The sequence below is a fragment of the Colletotrichum paranaense genome (genome assembly GCF_030867605.1).
Source record: "Colletotrichum paranaense strain IMI 384185 chromosome Unknown Scaffold_13.1, whole genome shotgun sequence".
NCBI classification, from domain to species: Eukaryota; Fungi; Ascomycota; class Sordariomycetes; order Glomerellales; family Glomerellaceae; genus Colletotrichum; species Colletotrichum paranaense.
Window position 1 is genome coordinate 986,355 of NW_026848971.1, and position 19,158 is coordinate 1,005,512.

Sequence of the window (19,158 nt, forward strand, 5' to 3'; positions counted from 1 at the left end):
CGCTACTTACAAGCTAGAATCGTGGGCATGAAGCTGTCACGATCTTCTATGATCTACCGCTATATCGGAACACAAAAGCCCACGCCCCTTTTGGCTGGGACTACATCCAGGCTACGAGCATGCCTACTGATGCTCGTCATGGGCCATGGCTACCTCAATACCACTCCAAAACACTAGTTACTGCTAGGTCCCGTGGTTAATGCGATCTTGGACGGCGCCAGCGCTACCCCCAGAGGTCTCCACAGCGGTCCGGACTGGGGGACTTGGTGTTACTCCCGCCTTTTACACCACAAACATCGTAAGCCCCATGGGTGGGCCTGAGAAGCACGGTCCAGAACGAACTGTGGTAGGGCAGAGCGAATAGCGGAGGGGATCATCACTGTCCAGTGTGTTTCGCCCAGGAGGACTTGAGATGAAATGTAGTGGCTTCCGAAGTTCAAGTGGTTCATCTCAAAGATATGTTTCTATTATTGAAAACAATCCACGCCAATGAAAGTGTGAGGACTCAAATCGCCGAACTGCGATGGCAATTGTTGATTCTCATATACCTACTTGAGTCGCCTCGATTGGACTTTTGGCGCTGTCTTCAGCTGGCAGTCCTCGACGCCTCACTCCCCACCGCGATCGATCTTGAACTCAATTCGCCATAGTTTGGCATTATTCTAGCCCAAATGCCTTAGCGCGCATTGCCGACGAAAGAAATACCATCAGCTCAATGACACATGGCAAGCCACAAAGGCCCGCCGTCCTGGCTAGACTTCGATTTGGTCCATCGAAGAAGGTTGGATGAACGCACAAACGATCCCGTCAAGAATGGATCAATTGAGATGCACACGAGGATTGACATGTCAAGCCAAATTTCAGATAGTCAATTGTTGTTCTGGATACTCATGGGAAAGGTATCTATGCTTCATAAGTCATTTCATGTAGCCACCAGACCTAAAAATTACATTAAGAATAAAGAAATAGACTCATTGCCAAAAACAACTGTCGTTCAGGGAATCCCCCGGCGACGAAAGTATAGCGAGTTGTGAAGAGTTGAAACGATCAAGGCCCGGTCGGAGCTCAGCCCCTCACCATCATCCCCTCTCTTCTTCCACCCGCGCCCATCTGTACAACAAGGCTTTCGATATGTACGAACTTTCCAGCTCTTTTCGGGATATGTGATGATGATGGTGGCGGTACCGTGTGTGCTGTGCATGTGTGCAAAGATGAAGTGAACCAATCCCCAAATTCCTTCGCTTCCTCCCAATATCCAGCTCGCCTCGATTGTGTGTCCTTTTCCCAAAAGAGTGTAGATGCTATGTAGATATGATGATGCGATATCAACTTTTTCTCCGATTTCCCTCCAATCATGGTCCTTCCCATAAGGTACTCTTCACGCTTTCCCATTCGTCTGACTTGGACGAGTCTAATGTTCCCATATTTTTCAGCCTCAAGCAAGGTAAAAACGCCACATGAATGATTCAACAGTAAGAAATGTGTGTGAAGAGAGAGAAAAAAAACAAGCAAAAAGTAGTCAGCTGAGAAACGCCCGATTCGGTCTTGGTGTGTGGGATGCCGCGACGCCAGGACAATAGTGACTCCCCTAGTGCCAGCGCGCATCATCCAGCAATGTGGATTGTTTTGCGCGAGGCTCTTAAAGAGTGCCACGACCGCCCTCAGCGTCCATCTTCTCGTCGTCACCGCCCTTGATGACCTCGCGGGTCTTGCCCCATTTGAAATCGTCCGAGTAGACGAGGGAGTACCCCAAGATGATCATGTTGAGGAAGGGCGACGTGCACAGGTGGAAGAAGTAGCCGACAAAGTATTGCATGCGCTCGAGCATGTTTCTCGGTAGCCAGAAACCGATACAGAAGGAGTAGATCTGTGTAACCACGAAGTCAGAATTTTGTCTCAAGTTTCGTCGGTCGGACAGGGTAAGCGAAAGAACTTTGGAGGGAGGAGACTTACGTATCGGAACAAGAGCAGGGCGAACAGCGACATGAAGACCGGATCCCTCACCAACTCATCACCACGACGGCAGAGAATGATGATCAAAGCGATGACGGCGGCCATGATGAAGGGTGTGATAAACCATGTCATGACGGCAATGATGGATTGAAGACGCTCGATGGGGATGATGCCGGGGCGGAAGATCATGACGAACTCGTTGGAGATTGAACCGAGAGCCCAACGCTTGCGCTGGGACAGGAAGACCTTCCAGTCTTGCGGCACAATGGTGAAGGCCTTGGCGCGTAGGGCCTGGGCGGTCTGGCGCTGGGGGAAGAGCGAGAAGATGATGCTGGCGTGAATCGAGTCCTCCGAGTAGTTGCCCATGATGTGCTGCGTCATGAGATCGTTGGGCTTGGGGCAGTATCCGAACCGCTGGCGGAGGACCTCGTCGCCGAAAGTGGCCTCGTCAATCTTGATCAGCTGACAGCAACCGGGGAGGCAGTTGACCTTTCCGGTGATGCGGGATTGGAACATGCGACGGAGACCTTGGGTTTGGGAGTACTCGACCGACTGGTACAGCGACCAGAGACCCCAGTTCTTGCCGTCATAGTCGACACAGACGTGGCCACAGACACCAACGAGCTTGGGGTTCTTGCGGATTTCTCTCAACATTTCCCAGATACAGAACTCATCGAACACAGTATCGGCGTCCATACCAACGAGGTATTCGACATTTTCAAGGCCCTGGGAGACGAACGCATTGCCCAGATGCTCAAACAGCTCATTGCTGAACATGGTCATGATGTTGGTGGAGCGCTTGTGGAAATGGTACAAGAACGAACGGGCAAAGCACAAGCTGTCACGCTTGCCTTGGTTGTAACGCTTGCCGACAAAGACATACGGAATGCCCTTGTAGTAACCAGTTTGGATCTTGGTCGGCATGAAAAGACCGTCTCGAGCGCGGTACCCGTTCTCGAAGAAGCGCGTTGGGCCAGGCTCTAAGATGTCCTCGAGAAGGTACTCCTGCGTGGTCTTCTCCATACCAGCGCCCTTGACGTTGCCGTCGACCACGATGAAGATCATGCGCGGGTGGTCGTCAATGTTCTTCTGCGCAACCAAAGAGTCCAGAGATCGAGTAAGCTCCTGAAACGTCTCGTTGTAGCATGGCAGAAGCATGACCATTCTCTCAGGGGTCTCTGGCACCTTCTCTTTGCGGCGAAAGCAGAAGAAGATACCCTTGAAGATGAAGTGGCCCAGAATAAAGACGATCATTATGAATTGGAGGACGGTGTTGGAGCTGAGAAGCACCATGAAGAAGTAGTGGGCGACGTGGTACGTGAATGACACGTAGATGAGGGCAGCATTGATACACAGCAAGCCGATGAGCAGACACCATTTCTGGAACCGCAAGAGCGACTTGGACACAAGCTTCAGCTCCGAGTCAGAGTCCCATCTCAGCTTCGCCTCTTCAGTCTGGACGGAAGATACGAAGGAGGCAGCAGACTCGCCGCCACGAGATTGCCATGAGCGGTGACCGAAGGAGCCGGGTGTACGGACGCCGAAGGGGAGGTCTTCTGTGGTGAAGCCAACGACAGACTAGCCAGTCAGTATTATGGCACTCTTTCAGAAAGGAGGTGTATCTCGACTTACAGAGCCCTGTGACTGGATTCGAGATCCAAATGGCCTCGGAATAGAGAGGCTTCGCTGGCTACGAGCCGGTGTTGTAGCTCCTGAGAGAGGAGACAGGGGAGGGCGGCTGCTCTCCGCCATGGGAGGAGGTGGCGGTGCGGGACGGTGAGCCATGGTGGCTGGCTTGAGATTGTGTAAATTGGAAGTGAAGCTTGAAAGACTCCAACCAAAGACCTCGACAACGACAAGAGAAGGAGGATCAAGCGCACACAATGAGGAGCGAGAGACTGGATGTTTGAAGGGGCGGAGGGTCAGGGATCTAATCAAGATCCTGGGAGGGAGTCGGGCCAACAACAAAACGAATGTGATGACTGCCGGAGGCAACAGAGCAAAGTTTCCTACCGATGAGGAGGAAAGAGAGTGAAAAGTGAGAAGTGGAGGATGAATCTTTATTCCTGCGAGAGAAGACGGTCAAAAGAGAAAAAGAGGGCCGGCATGGGGTAAAAGAGGGTAACATCAGCACGCCGGACCTGGACTCGACATTCGGGGCTAGCCTCACGAGGCGGTTGATCCGACCAGCTGTCTGGGTCGGAATCAAAGGTCTCTTCTCAGGCTCGAATAGAGTGGCGGCAGCTTGGCTGGGGTAAGGCATGGGCCGCCATGCTGCCCATCAACTGACTGGACTTGCTTTCTGGCGGGAACGACGTGCGATCATGTCTCGCAAATACAGACTATTGACTGGTTGCAGTTCCTAGGCTTGGCCGAACGATATCCATACACACATCTGGCATGGCGACAGCAACATGACTTCTAGCGTCAGCTGAGCAAGCAAAAGAACGCTGTACTCGGACCAGATTCGAAGATTTCCCACCCGACCGGCCACGGGAGTACATCAAACGCCATCTGGTGTCATCACGAAGAAAAATGTTGCAAGGGGAGGCAAGGCAGCAAGGGGAACAAGCCAGTCCCGTTGCTGCCAAACGTGTGTGTGGTTGGTGGTGGAGATGAGACAACCAGGCCCATGTTCTTGAAAAAGGTTCAGCAGCACACGTCGGCGGCTGCAGGTCAATGGACCGTGGACGAACAGACAGCGGTATGCCTAGTCGACGGTCGTTCACACGCCCCCGAGTTGACGCCGACCACTTGACATAGGGCTTTGCCAGCTCTTCTGTGACTGTGTATTGCTGGTGCTGCCGCTAATCTCTTGCTGTTCAGCAGGTACGCCTGAACCCGAGAACGCCATGATCGACAGAATACGGATTGGGATGCAAAGAAGAAGACCAGCGATATGCATCGGTCGATGTGTTGTGTGTACCAATTCACCCCAAGCAGAGAATCCCAACACCAAAAAGGGCATCGGCTTCGTCCGAGGAAAGCTGTGGCGTTCAACGACAACATGTGGCATGGCGTGGAAATGGCAGAAAACAGCAACATCCACCTTCGGAACAAAAAGAAATACAGCCCGCAAGCACACACCAAAAGAGAGAGAGCCGCTCAAGAGATGGCGCAGCGCGCAGCGAAAGACGCATGGTCAGTGCTACATCCCAAGGCGGGAGCCGCTCGTTAAGCAAGACATGGGCAACGGCGACGTTGACCGGGGTTGGTGGTCGATGGTGGTGATCGGTCCTCAACTTAGCGCGGTGATGCTCCGCTGACCCCTGTCCAATATACACGTCAGTTTCAACTTCAGGACACCGCTGCTTGAGAGTGCGAGTTGCAACGTGCAGCTACGAGAGATATTTTGAGCTCGGGCTCAGGGCGAATGAATCTCTTCCGGTAGTGTTCGCGGCTGATCTTCGCTTCTGAGTAACCACTAGCACGGAGAGGCGAAAGGAGGGGGAGGAGAGCATGAGAGAAGAGCCGCAGATGCAGACCGCTGGCTGGGTTGGGCTGGACTTTGCTCGGCTCCCTGGAAAGGGCCAGCATCGTCTCCATTCAGACGACATCCTTCTACCTATCGCACTCTTTCCCTTTGCAGAGACGACCTGTAAGAAAGGATTTGAAGAGGCGAGAAAGCTGGGTCAACAACATCTCATGGTTGCTGGCTGCTGCAGCAGTGAGCTGTAAATCGAATCAAGTCAGATCAACCCCGGCGTGCCAAGCCCGTGTTTATGGATTCGCGGGCTGCACGAGTGGGCAGGAAAGTTGTACAGTGCCTGTCCTTGCATATGGATGCCTCCACACACAAGTAAGCTTGAATTCTGGGCACCAAGTGAAGGACGCCGAACAGGGCTGCCGCGTTCAGTCAGGCACACAATCGTGAGTTTGCGTGAGCGTGTGAGCTAAAGTCTCATTTCCTCCATACGCGGACGCTGGCCGACAACTCCTAGTGGACGAACTGGACATGCACCCACTGGACGCAGAGGAGCAAAGCAGCCTAATGTCTGTAGGATCGAGCCAATGCTGCGCCTGTGGTTCCCTACGTCTGTCAGGAACTTCGGATGACTGGAAAGACGGGACGAATGGCTGATGTTTGACTCAGCTCGACAACCTTGGCTCAACCCCCAAGCCTGCCTGCCATCTGCAATATCTGGGTCATTAACGGTTTGTCTGAGAGTCGCACGGGCACAACCGGCCCAGCTTATAGAAGAGAAGAAAAAAAATCAGGATTGAGTTCGAAGCAGACGAGGGTCAAACACGGCCAAGAGGACCCTTCTTTTCGTTCCTGTCCCTTTCTGTCCATCTTCGTATCTGTTTTGGGAATGAGCAGCTGAGAAACGCTTGCTTCTTTGTTTTGTTAAAGACCCTGGGTAATAGAATCCGGACACTCGCTTTCGAGAAGTCTGCTGCCAGCCGGCTGGGCGTAGGTTTGACGGTACGAAAAGAGGCACCAAAAACCTCATGGGATTTGCGTGGTGCGTGCGTACGTGCGTGTGCGTGTAGTGGTGGCCAGGCAGTATGGCAAATCTGGCGGCGAGCCAGCGGCACAAGAAGAAAGCGTGGCGTTGATGCAACATCACACCATCGTATGGGTGCACCTATAGTCCGTGGTTGAGGTTGCGAATGGCCGGTACGTGATTCCCAGCCCCAGCTCATCCATGATCCATCAGCCCCCTCCCCAATATGACTGGACGGATGGGGTTGAGGCGGATCGTGAGAGTGTGGGAGATGGAAAGCGGGGCGCCTAGCGATGCGGAAGCGGCTTGCATGTCGTTACAATGCGGAATTCTATTCAGGTGGTGGGTGAGGGGAGGGACCTATTGTGAAGGGAGACGGGGAGGCGGGAGGGGTGGGTGTGAATGTGTGTGGTTGTCGTCGTCTTTCGTGAAGGTTGTGAGAGGGTGAGGTTGACCGAGGTGGAAATGGAACGCAGGGGACGGGAACGGGGAAAGATGCACACGCCCCCTCCATTAACCGGAGTAATTACCGGCGGATAGAATATTCCATTATGCATATATCCGTTTACCCCGATACTGCGTGGTCGGTGCCCCGGAAGGTTGGAGTGGGTCCACCAGCGGCGGAAGCGGCCCCACTTAAGCCCCCGGTGAGAGTTGAGCGCGGCGCTAGAAACGCGGGATCCCAGGACCTGCAGTAGCCTCTTCCTTGTTTTCCAAGGTTACGCGCTCTTGGCACCTCGGGGAACTAGGGTGAAATTACTAAAATCTGACCAGGGGAGAAATGTGCGGGAGAAATATGGGGAAGTTAGCAAGTTGTTTCTGAGGTAAAATAAGGTGAGAAACAGCGCTAGAGGCCGGCAGGGCAGGACGAAGAGAACAGGCTTAACACACGCACACACAGACACACACTAGACACATCAACCAGGGCGGTGGTCAATGGGGGCACGAATGACATTGCAAAGGATAGACCTGATCCTCACACCAGAACTAACCCAAGCCCTTACAACGACACGGGGCAACACAAATGGCACACATGGCTTTCGTGTATGCACCCATACATCACCCATACGGGACCTGGCGGCCATCCCCCTTCTCCTTGGCTTTTCTACGAATGCAATCAAAAGTTTGCCTCAATACTGCCCGACCTTGGATATCACTGGGTAAACACACGCTGCAGCATGGCACTATCGATTTCCCCCACGAAATGCTACGGTACCGTCTTCCCCCTCTCCTCCACGTAGTCTTTCGCCCCCGACCACCCCTCGTCGTCGCCTCCATCAAATTCGAGGCTGGTCTAACTCCGGCCACACATCTTCATCCTATAACCACTTCATTCAAATATCGAATGACAGATTCACGCAGATCAGGCTGTTTTCTAGGCGACCCGAACACCAAAAGCAGTGAAATATAGCGGAGCTGAGATGAAGGACTCGCTTAGACTTGTCGATCCGTCAGGCTGGGCGATGAAGCATACTCTGAAGTAATGGTTAGGCCTCACTACGTGCTCTGTCAGTGTGGCTAGTGGGGGCTGAAAGACACACTCGTCAGCCATCGAGTAGGTCGATGCGCTCAAACTGCTTCGATTCGAGATATTTCTGATGGACGGGTAAATAATCAAGCCGTAGGCTGACACTGTCTTCCCTCCCCTCGCAATCCACGCTCCGCACCAAGTCTCTTCCTGTCCCATTCAAGCAATCACATCGTCAACAAGTGTGCTAAGCTCAATGGCACCTAGAACAGGTAAAGTTCAAGTTATTTGCTTACCTGCATCTTTTTTGCCTTCATCTCTTCTCCCCACGTAAGCTCGGGTAAAGTCTTGGTAGTTATTGCTCCCCTTGGCAGCTCGGAGACAGGTGCCGCGCGGGTGAGCTAAGGGGGTAGGGGAACTAACTGACATCTAATCAGGTTCTCGCTTCAGCTCTAGTTTACATTATCCTTGAAGAGCCGGTCCCACCACATGGTATTCCCGAACCCATCGCCCGAGGGCTCGGCCAAGCTCGTCATACGTCGTAGTGCAGCAAACAATTTTTGGAGTTGCTTTGGCGAAAGGTGTTTTCTCCGGTATTCGGGACAAGTTTCCCCGTTCCTTGCTGCCAGGTGTCCAAGTAAAGTGTCGCAATGTCTGATAGTTTCAGCTGACTTGACCACGATAATTGCGTGCGTTTCTTCGATGTTACATATGGAGTGGTGTGTCGTTCGGAGGCTCCTCGTATATGGAAGGTGAACACAAAGAAAACCGTTGTAATCGCGCTTCAAGACATGCATCGTCCGGAGAAACAATTCAAATTGCAAAAAACAAGCACGACACTGGCCGTTGAGATGTCGCAAACGCACGATGTAGGTCGAGACATGCCCTCTCGCCTGCTCGATTAGGTGTTATCATTAAAACTATTTGCCTCCTCCAAATGTTCCAAGCCCTCTCTGCGTCCACATGCCAATGCGTTCTAACTGTATTTTAACGCTTCTGCTGCAATGCAAATGATTCCAATCCCTCCCCAGCTGTATCCCAGCTTCTCGGCCGTAGAGATCGTAAAGGTAGGTGGTAGCTGGTAGCCAGGTAGCAGTGCGTCCGCGCCGACAGCCTTGGCGTCTCTCGATAGACTGCGCGACGGTCGTTTCTACCGGTTCCATAGCCCGACCGACCGAAAAAAAACAATAATATGTGAATCAAGGTTTGCAAAGTTTGCCCCTCATGTTCGTTGTCATCTTCTGCGCGATATATTGCAGAAAAATGATCTGTACGGGGACTCCCCCGGGCTGGAGGGGGAGGTCCCCGAGGATCGACCATGCTGTGCGAGTATGGCGACCAGCCTCAAGCTTAGATGCAGGCTGGCAATATATGCTGCACTAAACAACACAGCCCGATCAATTGCATGTTCCGAAAAGCGACTGGCAGCCTGTTCCGCAGTGCGTCGCAGAGTTGCCACTGTAATATTCTCATCAGCATGCCGACTTATTGCGACTAATTGTTGCGGATGGACCAGGCCCGAAGGCCAGGGTCAACAGGGAGGAAGAGAAAAAGTGTAAAAAAGCATACCAGTAACCATACTGAGAACAGCAAGTCTTCGTGCCGTAGTTCTTGCAAGTGGCATTCCACTGGCTTCCGCAGAGACCATTGGAAGATTCGGTCACAGCCGATGACGGGGGGGAGCAAGATCCAAAGCCTGATTGGCAGCCTGTTCCGCAGTATGTAAGGCTTGAGCCGCTGTGTTAAGGGGAGCATGTCAGCCGTATCATTCATGGCGTCAAAGGCGTCCAGAGGCTTACCAGAATCCATAGTAGGAGCAGCAGTTGCCAAACGCTGAGTTGAGGCACGTGTAACCCGTGTTACCACCACAGGTCTGGTCCGGTGATACGTTGGTCGAAGCAGGGACGCTTGACGACGATGTGCGAGTTGCGACGCTGGTTGATGTTGTGCTAGACGTAGCTCTGGTCTGTAGCGATGATACAGGCGTCGAGACCGCGGAAGTGGGCACCGAGGTTGTTGTCGTCGTCCTCGTCGTGCCGACTGCGACGCCGGAGCTAATGGCGCCACCCGCTGACCGGTACCAGTTTTCTCTGGGGTCATTGAGACACTCTCCTACGGTCACAAGGCGATAACCACGCGCCTTGGCAGTATCAATCATGAACTGGGTCAAGTTGACCACGGTCTGATAGTGCACATCATGGGACAGCTCGATGTACTTGTTTGCTGCCGCATTTGTTGAGACACCATTGGAGAAGCGGTCCTTGGCGGTCTGGATCTCTTCAGGCGAATCATACATGTAGTCCTTGGTGTCGATATTAACGTTGATGATGTGGTAGCCGAGCGTCTTGAGCAGGTTCTGACATCCTGACCCGGCGTCACATTCAAGGAATGGCGGGCGTATGTAAGTGGGAATCCAGCCGAATAGGTTTCGGAATGCCATTTCGTTGTAGATGATCTCAGTTCTCTGGATGGTGCTATTGACCTCGTTCAGGTTGCGGTGGGTCCATGTATGGCTTGCAATATGGTGGCCGGCGGCGTACATTCTTTGCATTACGGCCGGCCAAGGCGTATCGGGGTTGTCCATCCGGTTCTTGCCAATGTTGTTGCCGGCGACAAAGAAGGTGGCGGTGATGTTCTGGGCCTCCAGGATGTCGAGCAGGTTGGAGGTGTAGATGTAAGGGCCATCATCATAGGTCAATGCCAAGGTTCCTGGGTTGGCGCAAGTGGTGATGATTGAGCCTAGACGGATATGCAAGTTAGGTCCGTCCCACGATGCATAGGCAGATGAACACACCATAAGGCACGGAGCCCACGAGGGGCCGCGCGATACTCTCTGTGCTAGCACCAGGTGGCGGGAAGCTTTCGAGGCTTGGTTAGCAACTGTGCGGCACAGTGGAAACTTCGACCGACGTGAACTTACAAGGTATCGCAAGAGTCGCTGTAATCAAGTTGGCATTGCGAGCCGCCGCAATAATCTGCCGTCGTTCCACACCAGCCGGCTTCTGAGCAACACTGGCCCGGATCACAGGACCCGATTCCGGGCCCGCACTCGGCGCGCTTTCTCAGGGGAGCGTTTATAGTGGCGGCCATGGCCGCCCCTGAAAGGAGAATAGGCAGAAGCGCATGCATAGCTAGAGAATGTGAGGCAGTCTGCAAGGCAAAGAGGGTATGATTCCGACCGATCGACGCTGCGGGCAAGATGGAGAATAGGTTCCGGAATGATTCAAAGAAGGCGAAGGGCGGTATTTACGAGAGATTCCTCGACGATAATGACTGGTCTTCGGCTTTACACTACGAAGATGGATATTGCTCCTACAGACCTGCCAAGGACGCCGTGTTGAGTCCAGTCCTTCGGGTTGTATTGACAGAGAGGGCAAGAGTAGGCTGGCTGAGAGCGTGTGACTTGGCAGCTGGATCAATGGCGCTGGCCAAGCGCATATAATGGCATTCCTCAGGTCAAAGATGGATGGAGTCAGACGGGAGAAACGGCACTTGCAAAGGTAGGCTGGCACCTTCAACCCTCTCGATACGAGGCGGCGCTTCGTCAGATCGTGGGCTAAGACTCCAATATTCAGCATGACATTGCGTCCTACGATCCTCTAGATGGCTGAATCCATGGCTTCGGACCCAACTATTCGTACGCGACCCCAGCATGACTACATGCCAGACATTGACGCATGGGCTGTCGACAGGTGGCATACGAGTTGCGGAGCCGTGAGAGCCGGGTTAGGTGCGCCGTACGGGAAGCTCGCGGGGTCGAAGAGATGAACCCATATGAGCTTTCACCCGATCACGGCCCCGTTGTGCCCGACTAAAGGCTGGGATCGGCAGATATTGCTCGTGTACGAGGCCAGCCGTCCAACAGCCGGACGGTGAATGGTAGACAAGGTGTGCGTTGGCAGGCTAACGGTGAAAAGGAAAATTTTTCTCCCAATTGAGTATGAAATGGGCTGAGTGAGACCAGACTTATTGGGCCCTTGCAGACTTGGAGCTGCAGAAGCTGGGCAATAACGTATCCAGTCAGGCCAGCATGCCAACCTCCAGCCAGACAGACCGAAGATCCACTGCAGGTGCCCTGATGATAGATTGATGATGTGCTTTGTGAAAGTAACAGGGGCATACCTAGAGGAAGATCAAAGACCAGGGCTGGGATGTAACCGGGGGGCTGCCCGTGGGCGACGAGATGCCCCCGAACAGTCCAGAATCCCTGGATATGGGTGTATTCCCCCTGTCAATTATCCACATTGGATTATCCGAGGAAAACTTTGCTCTGTGTAAAGATGCGCATAACGAGATGAGAGGCGGGGAGTCATCATGGTGAAGTTCCTAGACACCCGTCTTTGTCTCTTCTCAAAGAAATTCGCTCGTCCAGGTTCCGTGTCCTGCGGCATCGATGTTCGAAATGAAACTTGACCGCGAGAATGGTCTCGCTGCATGACTTCGAAGACCAAGTCGAGAACAAGGATACGTTGTCTTTCATCTGCTTCTCTTCACCGTCGTATGTCGACCCCGAAAAGCTGGTGCGAAGATCGGAATCTTTCAGCAGACAACCCGAATGGACGGGCTTGTGTTTCCCCAAGCTGGTCAGGCTTGTCCTCCTACAGACGCGCCGGTCCTTGGCTGTCTCCGAGGTTTTGGTAATGAACCCGAGAGGTGCAGTCGCCGATACCCGGCGACACACTCCTACGCTTGTTGCCGCGTCCTCGTCGGCGAGGTTCTGGTCGGCATTTCCTGCCTCCTAGACTCCAACAAACGGGCAAAGAACTTTTGGTTCTTGGCGGTGAAAAAAAATGTCGCTTTGCTCCAATCTTTTAGTGCCGTCAGCATCCTCCTCTCCGCAAACCAACTCTTTCAGTAATCAGGCAGACACTACGTTGAGAGTTTCTCGTCCCCGTGAGTATTGGTCAGCCTACGCTTGTTGGGTTCTTGATGTCATCAGGTCGGACAAGGTCATAAGGTGCGAAAGATTGAGTAAAGACGGCAGCCTCATCGATTAGACCTCCTCGTATAACCGAAAGCCTAAGGACGTACAAGTCACCAGACTGAAGCGGTGCGATCATGACTGCGGCCAATGACATCCCTAACCTCACACAAAGATTGAGATGCACCTCGTCTTCTTTGCATTGTTGGCAGAACTTGGCGCCGACCTGGCAGGGCTGTGAGCTGCGGCTCCAATATCCATCCCCGATCCGTTGGGGGTGCCTCTGTATTTCTATAATTGTATTGCATCTTGCATTTGCAGTGCAGATGGCACCAGCGCAGACGCATTTTGCCATCCCATCTTTTGGTTCGTCAGCTTGAAAAGAGGGCACAAAGTCCCACCAATCATGCTAGTGTTAAGGGCACCCACCGAGCACGATGGCAAGTCCCATGGTCAGAACATTGAAAAAGTCTTTTGAACCACAGAGAACTAGTATGAGAAGCGCGCAGTGGCGGTGCGCCTTCGTCCGTGGGCGCTGCAGTGGGCTTCTGGTGATCGAGAGACAGGTCGGCAAGTGTTGCGAGATCGTGGTGAGGAGACGGCATTACAGTCGAAGCCGTCGTCAACGGCCACATAGGAGTGCAGAGGCAGATTCCCGCTTTTGGCTCCCTTTTGAGAAGAGCTGCCCTCGTGGTATGAAACGAGCCGAATGCTTGATGATGCCGTCCCGGTCGACGGTGTGCGACTTGGCTGTCGATCAAAACTTCTCAGCGCCCCGTTTCGGACAGAGGTTTTGCTTGTTTGAATGAAGCATCATGCTACAACCCGTCAGCTCGAGCCATATGTTGGCCCCAGGCGGCGGGACTGCAAATAGCATCGTTCAGTAGGAATACCAGAGGCCGCTTGTTTGCTGGCTGACAGAAGTCCGCTGTGGCTTGAGAGGTCCCGAAAATGAAATCCAGCTGGTAGGTCCGCCACATGTGCAACACAAGCGCATCCCTCCAAGGCGCCGCGCCGGTCCCGAGCCGAGAATGACGAGATGAAGGGAGGTTTTTGGCGTTGATGTTTTCTTCTTCTCTTCCTGAACGAGGGTCAGAGAGAGCGGATAGCACAAAAAGAGGCGTCTCTGAGGGAAACAGTTGTCCGTTGGCGGGTTTCTCCACCACGTGTATGCCGCCCAGTGCAAGGGGCCGTTTGTGGCTTGGAAGCTTGGATCGGTGTCGAACGGGGCGGTTGATGGGATGGAATCGTGGAGGACGGACCGGAAAGCCATTGAAGGGCTCGTGCCCCACAAAGCTGGGAGCCTACTACAAACTACGGAGTACGTAGCTCACGAACGAGGAGCGGACGGGGGGGATGGAGCAGGGTGGGTGGGTGATGTGGTGATGATGGAGGGGGCGTGTGGAAATGATAAGATGGCGATGCAGTAACGGAGAAGATGAAGAAAGAAGAAAGTCGAGCGGGGATGAGAGACACCCCGCCCCTTGTGGACTTCGCACTCATGCAATACCACCCAGCATTTTCCCGAGATGCAATAAAGCATCGGCGGGGGCGGATCCCTCGCCTCCATGCTGCCGTAATGCATATTGCATGACACTTGCATATGCATCTCCCATACGCATATGCGTATGCATTAGGCTGGTATGCATATCCATGGGGAGCTGACCGAACGTTCCTTGTCTCGTTCCTCACACCAATCATCTCCTCCACAACCGTACACTTACTTGTCTATTGTTGTGCTTCGACACATAACGTCGTCTCAATCGACTCTCGACTCGATATCAAGCTGCCAAGACAGTGGCTTCCGTCGACCTCGAAATGTGCATACGGAATACGGAGACCGAAGGAGCTTTCTGTACGCCGCCTTCAGTCCGTACTCTGCAAGCAAGCCTCATCCTGGCTCTTTTCCAGCTTGCCCATACACCCTTCTTCTCGTCTTGGAGACCCCCTGTCGATATTCTCGCAAGGTTTCTGTCGAAGATGACCTCCAGGCCTTTTTTTGGGACACTGCCGGAAAAGAGAGGTTGAGAAATCTCTTCCGTGAAAAGAATCCAGCCATGCGTGATCGACGCGCCCAAGGCCGGTGGCCAAGCAAGCACCCCCTTCGGCCGTGAGATGCGAAGGTGACCCCAGCGTAACCTCCGGCCCTTTTCGATTCATCTCGATCCAGCAGAACCCTGGACCACCGCTTACGAAACTCGAATATGATCATGCAACAAAGATTGTCATGGTCGAATTCCGCGTCCAAGTTCCAAGAAAGCATACTTACTCCCAGGCCAGCCGAGCAGGCCGCAGCAACCTCCTCACAAAAAATTGGCCCTCAGCAACTGTTGACGGGGGGCGTTCTGCATGACATCAAGCGTCGGAGCACATCTCGGCGAGCCGTAAGAGTGCCATGGGCAGACAGGGGAGATGAGTGTCTTTGCCTGCCTCATGCATCCGGGCTTGCCAGCTTGGCGATTCCACGCTGGATGATCTTGCTGGTGAGTAACGAGAGTCTGGACACACCCGGCCTGAGCAGTATTCTGCCATTGTCGTTGTGCTGATGCCATATTGCGCTATTGTAATCTTCTCCGTGCAGCGTCGTCTTGCCGAAGCGCGCCTGTGGTTGTGGTTGCGGTTGCGCTCTGAGGGGGTGGAACCTTCAGCCACCTTCAGGCCGCTTTGCCATGGACTGCTTTTGGACAAACTGTTGCTCATGGTCGCCTGTTTGACCCCAAGTTCTGGCCTGCTCGCGAGCTAGCCTCGACCTGAAACTAACATGTCGTTCTGCTTTCGACTTTGATCTGTCCACGGCCCCGTCGCTGTTCTCCAGCCGCGTGCCGCCGGGCTGGCTTGAGGGAGCCTCACCACTACCATGGCGTTTATGCCGTATGCTGCAAACCAGACGTGGATCCCGATTAGGCCCGGCAACACCCAGTTCGATGCCATGTCTCAACCATTGCTTTGCTCTGGTGCTGCCATGGAGGACGGCGGCCGCAACGGTCTGGTCTGGGCAACCTCGAGAAAGCTGACGCCAGGGGCAGGGTCAACATGAGTGGGCTGTCTCCTCTTCTTCCTTCCTCCTTGTGCCTGACCATCATGTCAGTGCCTCAGTTGGCAAGTCTTTTTAACTCCCGCTTCCTTTCCTCTGACAAGGGCTTTCTTCCTTCCATTCCGTGCGCCCCTCTCTTCCACTCTTACGCCCTTTTCAAGAGCTATAGACACTTGGCAGTGTAGTTGACTTTTTCCCAAAGGCAGATATCAGAAAAGATATTCTCCTTCATCTTCACAGGCCTACCCCGCCACTCGTTTTGTAGAAGCCCTCATCGTTCGTTTACACCCTCGTTCCATTGCAATGGATACCCAGATGCTCACTCCCGACACCCCGGAGCGTTCTCCGACTTGCCACAACGGATATCCTTTCGACTCCCCGGAGACGAAGCCTCAAGTATGGGACTTCCCTCATGATGGCTACTACCCCATCACACCTCCCACGGAGGAGTGCGAATCGGATGAGGAGCTTGCCACGGTTGCAAGCTCCATTGACCTAGAGGCGGAACCTCTGGTGGCCGTCATCGGTGTCGGATACGTTGGAGAGCACCTTGTGGGCAACTTTGCTCGCAAGTTCAACGTTCTCGGTTTTGATGTCTCTGAGGCGCGTATCCAGAGTCTTGGCGAGGAATTTGGCCCAGACAGCAAGGCCAAGTTCACTTGCAAGCCTAGCGATATGGCAGCTGCCACGCACTTTCTCATCTCGGTTCCGACACTGTTGCGCCCAGACCAGACCATTGACGCTTCCTTTCTGAAATCTGCTCTCAAGAACGTCGCCACATACGCTCGCCCCGGTTCGGTGGTTGTCGTCGAATCGTCCGTCGCAGTCGGTATGACGAGAGAGCTGCTCGGGCCTCTGGCGAAGGAGCGTCACCTCTTTGCCGGCATGTCACCCGAACGAGTTGACCCTGGCCGAGTTGAGCCGCCTGCATTCGCCATTCCCAAAATCGTTTCCGGCTTGGATGATGTGGTTCCAGGCTCGCTCAATGCCATTGTTCGCCTGTACTCGCAGGTGTTTGACAATGTCGTCCCTGTGTCTCGGCCCGAAGTCGCAGAGATGACCAAGTTGTACGAGAATTGCCAGCGTATGATGTGTATCGCGTTCGCAAACGAGATGGCCGATGCTTGTTTGGGCCACGGCGTTGACCCATACGAGGTGTCCGGTGCCGCGGCGACCAAGCCCTTTGGATATATGCCGTTTATGCCCAGCCTCGGCGTTGGTGGTCACTGCATTCCAGTCAACCCGTATTACCTTCTCTCGAACAGTCAGTTTCCTCTCCTGCAACACGCAACGGAGAAGATGCGAGCTCGCCCCATGGCTATCGCTCAGCGCGCGGTTGACACACTGTGCGCCGAGAAGCTGAGACCTAGCGTCCTTGTCGTGGGTATGGGCTTCAAGAAGGGCCAGTCGCACCTGGCCAACTCTCCCGGTCTCGAACTCGCAAAAAGCCTCGTGCTGACGGAAAAGGTCGATGTTTGCTGGGCCGATCCTCTCGTCAAGCAGGAGGCTGTACCGCAAATCGCGCGCCTGGACGTCGAGGACTGGAACGCGCGGTCGCTGGAGCAGCGTTTCGACATGATCATTGTCGCTTTCCGACAAACAGGACTTGACTTTGACGTCCTGGACCAGCTCGACAAGACTCGTGTTGAGATGTGGTGCAACTAAGACTTTCGGCCAAGGTTTGCGGCTGTCTTGGGCTGACGGTGGCGCATTCTTCAGTCATCACTCTCCCACATCCCTCATGCTTCTCACGATTTTTGCTTTTTCCTCCAATCAGTGGAATTTTCGTTACTCACTTGGGCTTTTCTGGCGCATACATGTAGCGACACTGTTGTTTGCGGTTGGTGTACATTGGAGCAAACGGCAGTTTGAAACGCGCAGATGATATGCAAGACGGATGTAATACCTCGGGTTTCCTTGTGCTTTGTCTTCGTTTCCTTTTCATTGAATGGTGTCCCGGATATTTTGGTTCCTCTTTCCTGGTAGATAAAACGGTCGCGTTCGACGAGATCGGAATTGAGCGCATTAACGGCCGTCGAAGATAGATGCGAGATACATATTCCAGGAATTCGTTCCTCTTCCTTAATGTCGACTCCTATTTGCAATACCCATAGCAGTCCCTCTTCGCCTGATCGTGATTATCGTTTGCTGTTCATGAATTGCGCCGTAGTCCTTGAGAGCGAGAGAAGTGCCGTCGTTGTCATGGTTGGACGTGTCGCACCACCAGTATTAATCCCTTACAGCAACCGGTCCCCGTAAGATCCGTCGGGAAACACGGCACAGCCTACTCCATCCATCGTCTAAGTGTGTGCTTTACGCAACTCTCAATCGGGATACGAACCCATCGTTGACGGTGCCGAGCTGCCGAGAAAGTTCCCCATCCGCAATGATACGGTGAAGTCAGGAAAAGGTTGCCCCGCGATGGCGCGCCCGTCCTGCAAGACTAGCGACCCGGGGCGATTGATATATCTGATATCCAATGCTGTGGTCTAGGTTTCCCATGGGCCATTAGTCTCAGCGATCTGCTCTGCTGGCATTTTCCCGCATCCCACATCCCACATACCCATATCGCGGTGCATTATCTATTGATATGCGCGACGCCGGCAACTAGCCGGGGGTCTCGACGTTCTGGTTGGCAGCCTCGCCCACATCCCAGCCGTCCATTATCTCTGTGATGAGATAAGAGGGTTGCTTTTTGGGTCTCTTTGGGATGGTACCGTCATGATAATCTGGGTGCAAGAGACGCAGGACGGGCGTGAAATACGAGAATAATGAGAAAATCGATGAGCAGGAGTTGGGCGAAGATGGTGTGAAGCAGCGGTGAGCCAAAAACGGTGGGATGTCGAGTGGTCATAGAAGAATGAGGTTAGGCGAGGGTTGCTCATCTGCGATTTCGGGAAAGGCGCCGATGCTCCCCCTCCCTTTTAGTACCTGACTTCTCTTCCACAAGAAGAATCCAAGAAAGCACGTTAGTCGAGGTGAGATGGTTTAATGTGCATGAGTCTCGCCAGTTCAAGTAGCTGTTCAGCTTCCGCAATCCGTGTGCCGGCGGGAGTCGGCGCCCGGAAGGCGTCGGCCATGCGGCGTCGCGGACCGCGGGCTCCATCTTCTCGTATTGCTTCTCAAAGATGACAGCCATGCCACGCGAAGATCCAGCCAGCATTTGACAGCTTGTAGAGTCAATGTGTTGAATTGACGTGGCTTAGCTTAAGCTCATTGATCACCACATTGACTCCAGGAATGGTCTCATCGCAAGGTAACTGTGAGCTTTTCGATCCACGCTGCCTCGATGCAGCCAATCCTTGAGGTAGTTATGTAGTATCTCTCCAAGATG

At 53.5% G+C, this 19,158-nt stretch overlaps 6 protein-coding genes across 6 annotated transcripts; 2 read left to right on the top strand and 4 right to left on the bottom strand.

The window, feature by feature from the left end:
• Positions 1-1,639: 1,639 nt before the first annotated feature.
• On the bottom strand, positions 1,640-3,738 carry CPAR01_13798 (glycosyltransferase family 2; the record flags this gene model as incomplete). The annotated part of the gene is made up of 3 exons (XM_060498050.1): positions 1,640-1,867; positions 1,954-3,531; positions 3,586-3,738. 3 exons carry the CDS (start codon positions 3,736-3,738, stop codon positions 1,640-1,642), a joined length of 1,959 nt encoding a protein of 652 aa, XP_060343518.1.
• Positions 3,739-8,845: 5,107 nt separating this feature from the next.
• On the bottom strand, positions 8,846-10,959 carry CPAR01_13799 (polysaccharide deacetylase; the record flags this gene model as incomplete). The annotated part of the gene is made up of 5 exons (XM_060498051.1): positions 8,846-9,002; positions 9,439-9,606; positions 9,669-10,608; positions 10,664-10,737; positions 10,790-10,959. The coding sequence occupies 5 exons, from the start codon at positions 10,957-10,959 to the stop codon at positions 8,846-8,848; spliced, it is 1,509 nt and encodes a 502-aa protein (XP_060343519.1).
• Positions 10,960-12,290: 1,331 nt separating this feature from the next.
• On the top strand, positions 12,291-12,611 carry CPAR01_13800 (uncharacterized protein; the record flags this gene model as incomplete). The annotated part of the gene is made up of 1 exon (XM_060498052.1): positions 12,291-12,611. The coding sequence occupies one exon, from the start codon at positions 12,291-12,293 to the stop codon at positions 12,609-12,611; it is 321 nt and encodes a 106-aa protein (XP_060343520.1).
• A 1,059-nt stretch (positions 12,612-13,670) lies between these two features.
• Positions 13,671-14,063, bottom strand: CPAR01_13801 (uncharacterized protein; the record flags this gene model as incomplete). The annotated part of the gene is made up of 1 exon (XM_060498053.1): positions 13,671-14,063. One exon carries the CDS (start codon positions 14,061-14,063, stop codon positions 13,671-13,673), a length of 393 nt encoding a protein of 130 aa, XP_060343521.1.
• A 1,082-nt stretch (positions 14,064-15,145) lies between these two features.
• Positions 15,146-15,490, bottom strand: CPAR01_13802 (uncharacterized protein; the record flags this gene model as incomplete). The annotated part of the gene is made up of 1 exon (XM_060498054.1): positions 15,146-15,490. The coding sequence occupies one exon, from the start codon at positions 15,488-15,490 to the stop codon at positions 15,146-15,148; it is 345 nt and encodes a 114-aa protein (XP_060343522.1).
• A 637-nt stretch (positions 15,491-16,127) lies between these two features.
• On the top strand, positions 16,128-17,489 carry CPAR01_13803 (nucleotide sugar dehydrogenase; the record flags this gene model as incomplete). Its single annotated transcript, XM_060498055.1, has 1 exon — positions 16,128-17,489. The coding sequence occupies one exon, from the start codon at positions 16,128-16,130 to the stop codon at positions 17,487-17,489; it is 1,362 nt and encodes a 453-aa protein (XP_060343523.1).
• Positions 17,490-19,158: the final 1,669 nt, after the last annotated feature.